The 12,678-nt window shown below is 38.9% G+C and overlaps 1 protein-coding gene across 1 annotated transcript in view; it reads left to right on the top strand.

Moving 5' to 3' along the window:
- Positions 1-7,833: 7,833 nt before the first annotated feature.
- The window catches only part of ipmkb (inositol polyphosphate multikinase b), a 38,441-nt gene continuing 33,596 nt past the window's right edge, over positions 7,834-12,678 (top strand). Inside the window, exon 1 of the mRNA XM_034708829.1 lies at positions 7,834-9,167. Coding sequence (XP_034564720.1) covers positions 8,930-9,167 — 238 coding nt within the window. The 5' untranslated portion in view covers positions 7,834-8,929. The remainder of the gene's footprint in view (positions 9,168-12,678) is intronic.

Raw genomic sequence — 12,678 nt, 5'->3', positions numbered from 1 at the left:
CCCGTCATTGGTTTCAAATCCAGATCACTGCTGCAGCAGATCAATGTTCACTGTTTTATTTTTATTTGGAGGTGAAGAAACTGTAGTTTATTATTAATAGTCATTTTTGAATACATTTGTAAAAGTAATGGATCACAAGTTAAAGAAAATATGTCCTACAAAGTATTCATGACTACTTTCACAAGGGCTGTTTTCAATCTGCCAACTACTAGCAATACGTGCTGATTTGGCCTAAATTCAGTATGTAGTATAGAAAGAGTAAAATCTGCAGTATGCCGAAACTCCCCGGATGTCGTACTGATTCAGGAACATTTCTCAGTATGCAGCGGACCAGTCTCCCTTGCGTACTGTTTCCCACAATGTACAGCGCTAACGTTCCACTTCTTATTATTATTTTTGGTGGGGGAACTCAGTTTTTAGGGGCTCTGAAAATGATTAAATTCCATATAATCCACTTCTTAACTTTTTAAATCATAACTGATGCTAAAGAAGCAGTTTATCTATCAGCTTGGTCGTTGTGTACTTCCGCTTTCTGAAACCGGAAATCCAGCGACGCATGACCCAGTATCCTGCAGACCAGATCCAACAGAACAGTCAGACTACAGACTACCTTCAGACGCATTTGAGGGTAGTATGAAGCAGGTCGTTTCAAAAACAGCCTCTGTGTGAGGTAAAGAGGCGGGCTTTGAGCCTCCTAGCTATCAGCTACAGTGTTCCCGCCTGTCAGTCAAGTCAGTCATGTCCTTAAATGGGCAAAACTCGTAATCTTAATATCTTCTGAACCGTCGCGTTATAAAAATAATTCACCTCCGTACAGCGTATGATGATCGAGAAATGAGCTATCCAGACTACACTCGTTTTTTGTACCAGGCTGTAAACATGTTTATTTCTGCTGTAAAGATAGGCTTCTTTGAATTGTTGTGTATGTGGTTTCCGGTACTTCTGGAGCCAGCCTCAAGTGGACACTCGATGAACTGCAGTTTTTAACACTTCAAATACATTGTGAGGTAGCTCTCCTTGTGAGGGTTGAGGGGGGGTGAGGAGGGAATAAGTTCTTGTTCTGCTGTTAACTTTGTACCCTGATGAAGACAGTTTCATCTGATGGTTGATAAATTTCACATTTCTCTCATACAAAAAACAGAAGTAAGTCATTTAATTTGTTACATCTGAGAAGATTAAAGTATGATCACGTTCTGAAGACAATAAAAGACAGAGCAACAATACAAAACAAACAACCACAAGAAAACAAGACAAAAAAACACAGGAAAAGACTTCAGAAGTGAAAGTATCTGTTATGATCATGAAGGGGAGGCGTGTCAGGCTGTTTGGATCTTTAAAGCTATTTGTTTATCTAGATCTATAAAGTGAAAGCATGATTGGGGTTTCAAAGTGCAGTGAGTAAGAGAGTCAGGGGTAGGTTGACACTAATCTTCATTATTTAGTTCTGCTTGGTTTTCTTTATGATGGGCCAATATGGTCCCAATTTGGGAGACTATAAGATATTTGTTTGGTGGTCCATCTTAGGGCCAAGACTGAGAGTGTTTAAGCAGCTTTCGTACCAAGTTGGGAGAAGGTCGATGGATATTTTTATCTAACCAAACTTGTGTTGTGATGAACTGCTTCAGATTAAGGACACAGAGCAGATCAAGAGGATGAAGGATTGAGGAAAACTAGAGTTTTTGAGGGGAGGAAAATAAGCCAGGCTTGGGAACATACATGGTGGTTGTGTTCTCAATTGTAGGCTTTTTTCAGTTAATCTCCTTCTGTATTGTTGTAAGAATGTCAACAAAATATTAGAGGAAGAAAGTGTCTATTATATTCAATTATTCCTGTATGCATGAAGATTGATATTTTTTATTAGTTCTCATAATCGCTGAGGTAATTTAAACATGAATGTCTCCATGTTGATAAAAACTGATGTTATAAATATTATTATTTGTATAAAATAAAGTGAAGAGCGTTGCACTTATGTGTGATATGAGCCTCTTCATATTGTGAAACACAGCAGTGATCGTGTTGCCAATCAGAACTGTTTGTCCATTTGTGTGTCTATATCAGGTCGTACACTTAAGTTGTTATGAGCAAGAGAACAGCACTTCATTTCTCTGTAAACACAACTACAGTCTGTTTACTGATCCCACTCTCTGTGTTTATGGAACTTTATGGGAGTGATAGCACAAACCTCCAGACAGATAAGTGTAATTGTTGGTGCCATTATGGGCTCGTCTAGAAAATGCCTCAGGAGCGTGTGATGTAAAGTTAAACCCTTCAAATGCACTCCATGTCTTATAAAACAATAACCAACAACTAACTGGCTTCCTCTGTGTTTTAGGATACATTTTAAGGTTTTACTGACCCCTTTTAAAGCTCGCCTGGGTCTCGCCCCAAACTACATTGAAGAAATGCTAACAGGTTACGAGACATCTTGCAGCCTTAGATCTTCAGGTGGGGCATTTTTGGTCTTTCCAAAGTCGAAGATCCAATCCAAAGGGGATCGCGCATTCTCCATCAGAGCCCCTCAACTTTGGAACGATCTTCCTGGGGAGATAAGGCTCACAGAGTCGGTGACATCTTTTAAATCTCTTTTTAAAACCCATTTTTACAGACTCGCTTTTATGTGACTTCATCCTTTTAACCGCTTTTAATTCTATTTTATTATTATTTTTAGTTTTTATCCAACTAATTAATTGTTTTAAATTGTATTTGATTATTTCATTTGATTATTTATTGTTTTAATTTATTTCTTATTGTTTTAATTTCATTTTTTTTATTTGTTACTTTAATGTTCCTAATTTATCCTTTTCACTTTTTCTAATTTTCCTGATGTGATGTCGTCCTCTTAATCTGAAAACCTATTTTATTTTCCTTTTAATGCTTTTATTTACTTATCCATTTTTATTTATGTGTTTATTTTTATTTATTCATTTTATTTATTTATCCTTGAAAAATCTCTCAATAATGATTTATTAGTCTATTTTCACACCACTTCATTCTGTTTGATTTACATGTATTCTTTTTAACCTCTTGTGTTGTATTCTGTTTTGCATTGTTAAAGTTCCTCCTCCCTGTCTGTCAAAGGTTTACTTTGAACCATGCTTTGTTTGTCAAAGCACTTTGTAAACATTTGTTTTTAAAGGTTCTATATTAATAAAGTTATTATTATTATTATTATTATTATTATTATTATTATTATTATTATTATTATTATTATTATTATTATTATAACATGCTACATTAAAACAACACACTGTTGTCTCTAAGCAGATTGCATTGATTAGGATGATTAGCTGAGCTGTAGACAAAATAAGTCTTCTTTGGAAGTTAATGTGAAAGACATTTCTGTGTGAGGGGCAGAGTTCTCGGTTGTGTTTGTATGGTGTTGAAGAATCTAAAAAACGCTGACGCAGCAGGATCAACAATGTGTTTCTTTCTTGGGCCACAATGTTGACATGTAACCATGAGCTGCACAAATACCTGTTGGTATTCCCCTTCACAGATAATCCTCACTAAGTCTCCTCCTGCCTTTATTCTTCATTTTTTTTAACCTTTTGAGGCTCGTTGACTTTGCAGCATGTCCACCCACAGGCATCATGCTCTGCTTGAAAACCACTTATTGATTATTTCATACCACCTCTGGCTGCTCTGATCATTATACTCCTGCACCTCACATCACAGTGGTCTGAGGTGTCTACAGTATCTGTTTAGAGGTTGTGCTATGGTTCCACATCTCCAACACTGTAAGATGAGGTCATGACCAAGCGGTAACCTCCAACAGCGAGAATTGAAGCCAATGCTGAAGTGTTAAAAACTGCAGTTCATTGAGTGTCCACTTGAGGCTGGCTGCAGAACACCAGAAACCATATACACACCAATTCAAAGAAGACGATCTTTACAGCAGAAATAAACATGTTTACAGCCTGGTACATAAAACGAGTGTAGTCTGGATTGCTCATTTGTCTATCGGCACACACTGTATGGGGGTTACATTTTTCATAACGCGGCAATTTCGAAGATATTAAGATTACGAGTTTTTCATTAGGAGAGGCACAGCTGACTTGATTGACAGGTGGGAACACTGCAGCTGTTGGTGAGGAGCCTCAAAGCCCGCCTCTTTACGTCACACTCACTCGATAGGAGTTAGGTTGAGTTCAACATTTTCAATATGACTCCCACCGACCATGGGCTTCAAAACATCGCTTCAGAAACAGATGGGTGACGTCACGGATACTACGTCCATCATTTATACAGTCTATGGTCTTGACTTTCGTTTGAGGAAACCAGGAACCAGTTCATTTGATCATAGATACTACTTTTCAAAGAAGCACACACTTCATAATTGTGTGTGCGTGCGTATGTGTGTGAGAGAGTGGGGGGATGCATCATGGACATTTACAATTTATTCTATTTTCAAAGTGGCTATTTTTAGAAATCGTAGCTGTGTGATCAACTAAATGAATCATCCTGAGCTGTTTCATGAATCCTGACTCACTACAAGGACTTACTGTGTCATTAATGACACTGAGCTGTCACTGATGTTATAAGAGAAAGTGAAGCTTCTTCTACCAGTACAATGTCTCCTTTAGGTATTCATATTGAACTCATTAATGATGGACTTTTATACCTCTATGAGTCGTCTTCAAATCCTGAAAACTTGCCAACAATATAATCCAATAATTTTCTTTTCAGTGAAAGCTGGAAAACACTTGAAGCTGCTGGTAACATCCCTGAATCTAACTTTGGCATGTTTAATTTCTAGTTAAAATCTCCTTCAAGTAGGAGTATGCTCAGAGTTTTAATTTGTACCAAACATAAACACATCACCTTTCCTGACTTTGTATTCAAGTGTATGCAAACACATGATCTGTTTGTTTGTCATTTCAATCTCATGTTTATGTATCCCTGTCTTTTTATAACTGGCTGCAGACTCTTCTTGTTGTGTGTTGGGTGGTGGGGGCTGTTATGGTCCAGGTCACTATCTGGAGCTTGCATGTACACAACCTGGGTCCGTTGAACGGGCAGGACTGTATGGGTTGGGTTGTTAAATTGGGGTGTTCTGCTGGTGAATATGATGGATAGTGGGAGCTGTCATGGAGGGGGGTTGCTCTGGGACGCCAGAGTTAACTGTTTAGCCTCTCTGAGTTGTCGTGGGTCTAACTAAAGGAAACATCAGTGAAGGGAGGAGCCCACTTGATAACCCTGATGATGTGCTGGCTCTCGCTGCCCATCTGTCCTTTCTATCTCAGGCTCTGGGGGACATCAGGAGCCATGGGGATAGGCTTCTAAATGTATAAGTAAAGGAGATAATGGGGTGGGTTTCTTCACTGAGCGCACATCCTTTCTTTCAGCACAAGTTCCTTGTGTTTAACTCAAATTCTAAAATGATTTCTAGTCTCACAGATGGTATTTTCCTGGGTATTTTTCTTTAAAGAGTAACACAACACAACAGTGTCAGCATTTAAATCTTCTCAGCTTAAAACTCAAAGGTCTCAAAAAGATGTTTGTCCTAAGACACAGTTTAGAGTACCTGAAAATATTGAACACTTTAAATACACAAACTGTTAAAACACATTTATAGGCAACTCTTTGGATAAGTATTATATTTTAAACAATTGGACAGCATGCAGGAGTTTAATTGCAATTTGATGGACTGAGTCCTCCCCTTAGATTTCTTAAATTCAAAGTACCAACAAAAGAAAATGTGCCACACTTAAATATAAAGAAAGCTACCAGCAGCCTGCAACACAGCTGGTTTCATCAAAACAAAAACCCAATCATAGCTTTAGATTTTGAGGTAGCACCTGGGGAAATCAATGAGATTTTAAAGGGGGTTCCATGCCACACCAGGCATGCCCCCTGCATAGTACAATTAAAGATTTCACTTCTTTAATAATGTTAGATTTCTTTTAATTTAGTGGGTTAATAACAGTGCTGTACTCAAGCTGTTTTGGGAGCTCAAAAATAAAAAGGGCAACTCCTGCATGTGACAGGGAACCAACGCACATGAAAGCTGATGTTACTTGAGCGTTAACTGAAATGTTTAGTTTGATTTTGTTCCTTCTGCAAGAAGGGGGATTCAAATCCTTAGCCATAGTAACACTACCAACTGTGGATTCAGAGGGACTGTGGTTTTTATCTGTATATCTACTGTATATTCTAATTAAATCATTAAAATCATCTTTAAATCAATATTTATTTTCAATTTGTTAATGACTTTACGTGGTATTAAGCAGGATAATGTGTGGTGAATGGGTAGTTATGCAAATTATAATCCCTTCAGGGTGAGACTACACCCCGATGACTCAGAAGTTTCACTCCCTCAGGATTATAATTTACATATCCACCCACCCACCACACATTAACACTAACTTATTGCCTGGAGGGGCATCCAGGCAGGGCTGTTTTTACATTGAATCCACTAGAGGGGCATCTAGAGGGCACCTTTTTAAAATTAGATTTACTGGAAGGATCATTTTTACATGTGTTTTCTACTGAATGGGCCCAAGAGAGGTAATTTCATAATGTTTTATCAAACACAGGGGCATCCAGGAGGGCTCTCTGCTGTTATCCCAAGACCTGGCTGCAGACGTTTGTATGCGCTTGGCAATTGGAAGTTGGACCTCCACTGGATCTCAGCTGTTTCAGGAAATCAAGCGATCTCGATGCTGTCCCTTCCCTAAGAGCTGCACTAAATTGTGGATTTAAATAGGCCTATTGTGAACTTTTTATGAAGCCTTGCAGTTTAGAATATTAAACTCCAAAAGTCTATTCTCAGTATCAGCTGAGATTCAAGCAGAGATCAAACTTTCATCTACTGTTAGATTACTCATGCAGCCAGGTGCCTCTCTTATCTTCAGACATAAGGGCACCATCCCCCCCTCCCCAATCTGAGTACACCTCTGGTTGAAAACACCTTTGGATATATTTTTTATAATCTAAAGTTCTGACGACTGGAATAAATTAAAACCTCAGATCAATACAGGTGAAGAAAACAGAATTGTTAGTAAACTATACCGATCAGAATCCAATTCACACATCCTTTTCCACATACAGCTAACAAAGCCTGACCCCTTTCTGATTCTTTCTTTCCTTCCTTTCTGATTCTATCATCAGTCACATTATATCGTGACATCTCATAATATCCCTTTTAAACCTCTTTTTTTTTTTAAGAAGAAGAAACCTTTATTGAAGGATCTGGATAACATTGCATTTATTATATGTAACTTGCAATCATATAGTTATACATATTACAATGCATTTAATACATTACAATAAATGACAAATCTGTATCAGATAGAAAAACAACAAAAAAAGCTGCACACACTTTAGATTTAATACAAGATTTGTTTCTAGAATAAATATTTATCTCACTTCACTGTTTATTTATAATATTTTTCTATCTTTATTTTGTATTATTATTTCATCAAGAAGTATAATGTTGTCTGACAAAGATTTGTAATGTATTTTATTTTTTAATGCATTGTTATATGTATAACTATAAGAAAAATATGACTAATAACCAGTGAAATATTAATTATTTAAATAAATATTGTATTAAATCTAAAGTGTGTGTGTGGCTTATTTGTTGTTTATACATTTTAAAGAGTCTATTAAGTATTTATATTCTGTGACAGAAATTAAAAATCGTGGGTGAGGTTTAATAAATTTGGATTATGTATATGAAATCTACTGAGCAGTATTAAAATATTTCTTTAAAGTTGCAATTTCTTATTTTCAAATGTCTCCTTCTTAGACTGATGGCAAACCTGCATCATCGCTCTGCCGTAAAGGGATTTAGATAGGCCTACATTTTACGACTTCAATGGCAAGTGTCGCAAACGTGTGGGAGGTTTTGGGCGCTGTTCGTCACGTAAAGAGGCAACCGCCTACACTGACCTGGATAACATGGCTGAGGAGGACTCCACCGACCTCATTTACTATCATGGATTATGGGACCACCGTGTTCTGTCTGTGTGCTCACATCCAACAGAGAGGACTGAGTCTCAGAGGGGACTGTAGGGAGACCGCGAGGGTCCTCTGCCGTGGGGACGTTTAGCAGCATAGTGGACTATACCGACAAGTAAGAGATCACAACCTGAACTGAGGAGCATATTTATGAATCTTTACCACCTTAAGGTCTCGGGTCATCCGGGCTGCTTCTGTGACAGCTCACTGGGACTGGATGTGACATGTGAGTGGGTCATAACATCAGCATTACTCAGACACAACAGTATTTACTTCTGAAGTGAGGAAGTAGAGCTGCGTCAGGCTAACGTCACTCTGACACAGGTGGAACCGGAAAGGGGTGTGATTGGCCCTTCACAATAAAAGCACGTCTCACATTTGATTGCTATGTTGTAATGAAGTTTGAGTGTGTGAGAAAGTTGTAACACTTGGATAAATTAACAGTAGACTTTTTGTGATCAGGACGAGCCTCAGTTTTTGTTTTCACCGCGGGACTCTGCAGTATCGATAAGCATCATTCGTTTTATTGTGGAAGCTCAGACCGGAAGTCGTGCTCTAGTCGTCTGACATTTGACTCTGGTGTGGAGAGGGATGTGGCCAGGATGTATTTATGCTGCTGTTCAAGATATGAAAATCATTGAATTAGCCCTGCTCCGGGAGCTCTGCTTCACCACGGGACACGGAGGGGGTGACGACTGTGTCTCCATCCGTCAGAGAGGCTGCTATCAGCGGCTGAAGACAGCGAGCACGACCGCGGCTGCTGCTGCTGCTGCTGGGCTGGTTTCGTCTGGACTGGACCATTTCCATGAAGGCTTCTCAACCTTACGCACAAACAGTGTGTGTGCGGGGCTGTACTCTGTGCATAGTTACGTAATGAAAGTATGTGAATCCATACTGTCACATTGTTGACTTTTTTATTTTTTTTGTACAGAGACTTGGTTTTTTTCCCCTTTTTTATTTTGTACACATGTCAACAACTCAGCGTCAAGTGATGATGGAGTCCTCTCTGGCACTTGGCAGACTGGAGCTGACCCCCGGTCCGGCCGCTGTGGGTGTCAGTCTGACCCCGCGGCTGTCCGGCGGGGCCCCCTCCAAAGAGAAGTGCGGTCAGCGGCCGCTGGGGCCACAAGGGCAGGCTCACCTGAACGGCTGCGTCCCACTGTCACATCAGGTGGCGGGTCACAAGTATGGAGTGGATAAAGTGGGTAAGCACACTGCTCTTATTTTGTAATCTTTCATTATATATGATCAATAAAAAGACAGACAACCACACCTGTCACTAATTATGAGTACAATATGATATCACGGGGCAATGACTGGATTCCAACAGGTACAGAAGATCTCTGTTCAATGTAGAAGCACATGCATTTAAAAGCTACTTTCATTCCCATTCACTTAAAGTTCTATCTGTGTACTTAAAATTACATTAACACCTTCCACCTGAGTACTGGTTGACACATATTTAGATGAGTACATTATATGAATTATGCAGCAGCCTGTTGCAACAGCTGTGCATAAGTTGTGTCCTAAGTTAGAGTGTAAAGTCCACACTAGTTAGTTTGTAACTTAAAGCTACTGTGAGGAGTTTTTAAGTGGTCATGAAATTGACTGAAATTAACAGTGATGGGTTTTTATGACCTAGAAAAGCAAACAAGATTGTTAGAAAAGGAAATTGATCATTTCTGTTTTGTTATTTTTAAGCCTGAAATCGCTGTGAGGGGGTAGGTGTTACTTGAGGTAATTGACAGCGCATCAAAGAAAACCCCCTTTTCTGCAGTAAATATTCTTAATGTGTGAAATAGTTGACTGTTAGTTGAAAGCGGGAGGAGATAACATACATGTACAAGACAAAATAAGCAAGATCACTTAGTCCACAGGGGGGCGCCAAAGTCAACACAAATAGAAAGTTCCTCACAGGAGCTTTAAGTTGTGTCATTGTTTGGTTTCACCACAGAGACGTAAGGTTCATCTTAACTAGAAGACCGTAACGTCCAAACTAACCAAAAAACTGTCGCAGATATGACGTTTACACTTCAAGCAGCCAATCAGAGGAAAGCATCAATTTTGATGCAGAGTTTGTTACATTTTCTCTCATGCCTAATTGTCTCGGAACTGACCAACGGCTGATACGAACTTCTGCCAACTGCCGCTACAGTCGCAACAACAAAAGTTATGCAACTCTTGATAAAGTGTCGTAGTAAGGTGACAACTATAGACTTAATCCTTAATCTACGGTGTGTATAATAACAGTGACATCGAGTGGTGAAATGATCAACTACAACATAAGTTAATATTCTAGAGCGCAAATCTTGGCCATCATATTTTTCCAAAGAATGTAATCTCTCTCAGATGAAGCGTTGCCGAAGCAATCTAGCTGGCAGAACCCTCTGTATCTCCTCATCCTCCAAATCATCCCACCTTTCAAAAAAAACGCACCATGTCAACCGGTACTCTACAGAGGGCTTTACACCTACTAGGAGCTAAGTGTAAGAATTAAGTTGTAACTTAGGCTGACGTTGGAACTATCTCAGCTGGTGCAACGCACAAAACGTTAGTAGAGTGTAAATTCCATCCTAAATGAGAAATTATGTTCAAACAGGCTGCTGGTCTGTAAATACTCATCTAAAAGTTTCCTTTAAATCTACACAGAGAGTTTTCCTCTTCACACTGCTCGCCTCTGCCACCCATGTTCAGTATCATTGGAAAAAGGTTGTGGGAAGATCAGTTACCATGAAAGTAAAAGATGCATCCACAAGCAAACATGAAAGATGCATTGCGTGCTCTGCTGCGTTTGATTGAGTACATTTGGAGATTTTGAGGCAGGTTTCATTCACCTGTTTCACTCTGTCAGTCTTCAACTGCAACTACAGAGAGCATTTCTCTCTCTGTCTATTGTTTATGCATACAGCTGATTTAAAAAGCCTCCAGTGAGTGTTGATATCAGGTGAGGAGTTGAGCTGATTTGATTGTGCAGAGTGAACAGTCAGACCATCCAAAGAGTCCAGCTGAAATGTTCCTGTTTGACCTGAGACCACGAAACCTTCTCAGTGTTGTCTTTAATAGCTGACTTCTTTGTATTTGGCTGATCTTTTCACACATTGTTGATTGAGCTCAGGTTGTCGGCTTCAAATGTTTAATTTAATCAATAATTGAACGCACGGGAAGAAGAATTAGAAGGTTTCTTAAGGCTGTATTTTTAAAGTTAAGATTATTAAACCTGTAAGAGCACTGAAAATGCAGCTTCATGTAAAGTGTGAGCTCTGCTTTGAGGTCAGGGTTGCTTCAGTATTTGAAGGATTTACACTACCAGTCAAAAGTTTGGCCTCACCTTCTCATTCAATGTTTTTTATTTATTTTAATTATTTACAACATTGTAGATTAATACTGAAGACATCAAAACTATGAAATAATCTGGTTTTACCATAATCTGGATTACAACAGTAGTCAAAAAGGGCTATCCATTGTGTACTAACCCTACCTCTGAACAACACAACTGATGGTCTCAAACACATTAAGAAGGCAAGTCATTCTACAAATGAACTCTTGACAAGGCTCATGTTAATTAGAAACCATTCCAGGAGACCACTTCATGAAGCAGACTGAGAGAATACCAAGAGTGTGCAAAGCTGTCATGAAGGAAAAAGGGGGCTACTTTACAGAATCTAAAATATAAAACAGATTCTGATTTGTTTAACACTTTTTTGTTCATTCAATAATTCCATATATGTTCTTTCATAGTTTTGATGTCTTCAGTATTAATCTACAGTGTTTACAATAATTAACATAAATACAAACCCTTGAATGAGAAGGTGTTTCCAAACTTTTGACTGGTAGTGTATATTGGGAGTAGAATTACCTGTAGACGTCTTCACCAAAAATCAAACTAACCTGATGATGATGAAAACAGATAACACAATGAAAAGAGGACTTTCACCCTAAAGATCAATGTTTCCTTTGGAGCCTTAGCTTCTGTGTGTGACTGAAATGAATTGACCGGTCAAATTAACCAACATAGCGAACAAAGAACACAAAAAAACTAAAGAATATTTAGTTGGGACTTACAGAAGTAGGAAAGTGTTTGTTGAAATATGTCCCATTCGGCACATGAGCTTAACACTTTAGTCATGTTTTTCTCTGCTGTGTGATCGGTTGTTAGATTTGTCTGAATCTAGCAAGAAGTCCAATATTCAGATGTTGTTTTGACACAAACATATTTTATTATAACCCTGTGAGAAAACAAGTCAGTGGCTCAGCCTCAGCTCAGGTCAAAACCAAGCGGCAACCTCTGGTCTAAAAATATGAGTCCAATGCGGAAGTGCGAAAAACTGCAGTTCATCGAGGATCCGTTTGAGGCTGGCTGCAGAAACACCAGAAACCACATACACACCAATTCAAAGAAGACGATCTTTACAGCAGAAATAAACATGTTTACAGCCTGATTCAAAAAACAAGTGTAGTCTGAACAGCTCATTTGATCGGCACACACTGTACAGGGGGTGAATTTTTTCATAATGCAGTCATTTCAAAGATATTAAGATTATGAGTTTTCCATTACAAGAGGCACAGCTGACTTGATTGACAGGCGGGAACACTGTAGCTGTTGGGGAGGAGGCTCAAAGCCCGCCTCTTTATGTTTCACTGGCTCAACAGAAGTTAGGTTGAGTTCAACATTTCCAGTATGGCTGCCGCCGCCGATTGGTCTCAGAAGTGTTTCAG

The sequence above is a fragment of the Notolabrus celidotus genome, chromosome 18 (assembly GCF_009762535.1).
Source record: "Notolabrus celidotus isolate fNotCel1 chromosome 18, fNotCel1.pri, whole genome shotgun sequence".
In the NCBI taxonomy this organism is placed as follows: Eukaryota; Metazoa; Chordata; class Actinopteri; order Labriformes; family Labridae; genus Notolabrus; species Notolabrus celidotus.
Note: the sequence above shows the minus strand (reverse complement) of the source record. Positions and strands in the feature narration are given on the sequence as shown.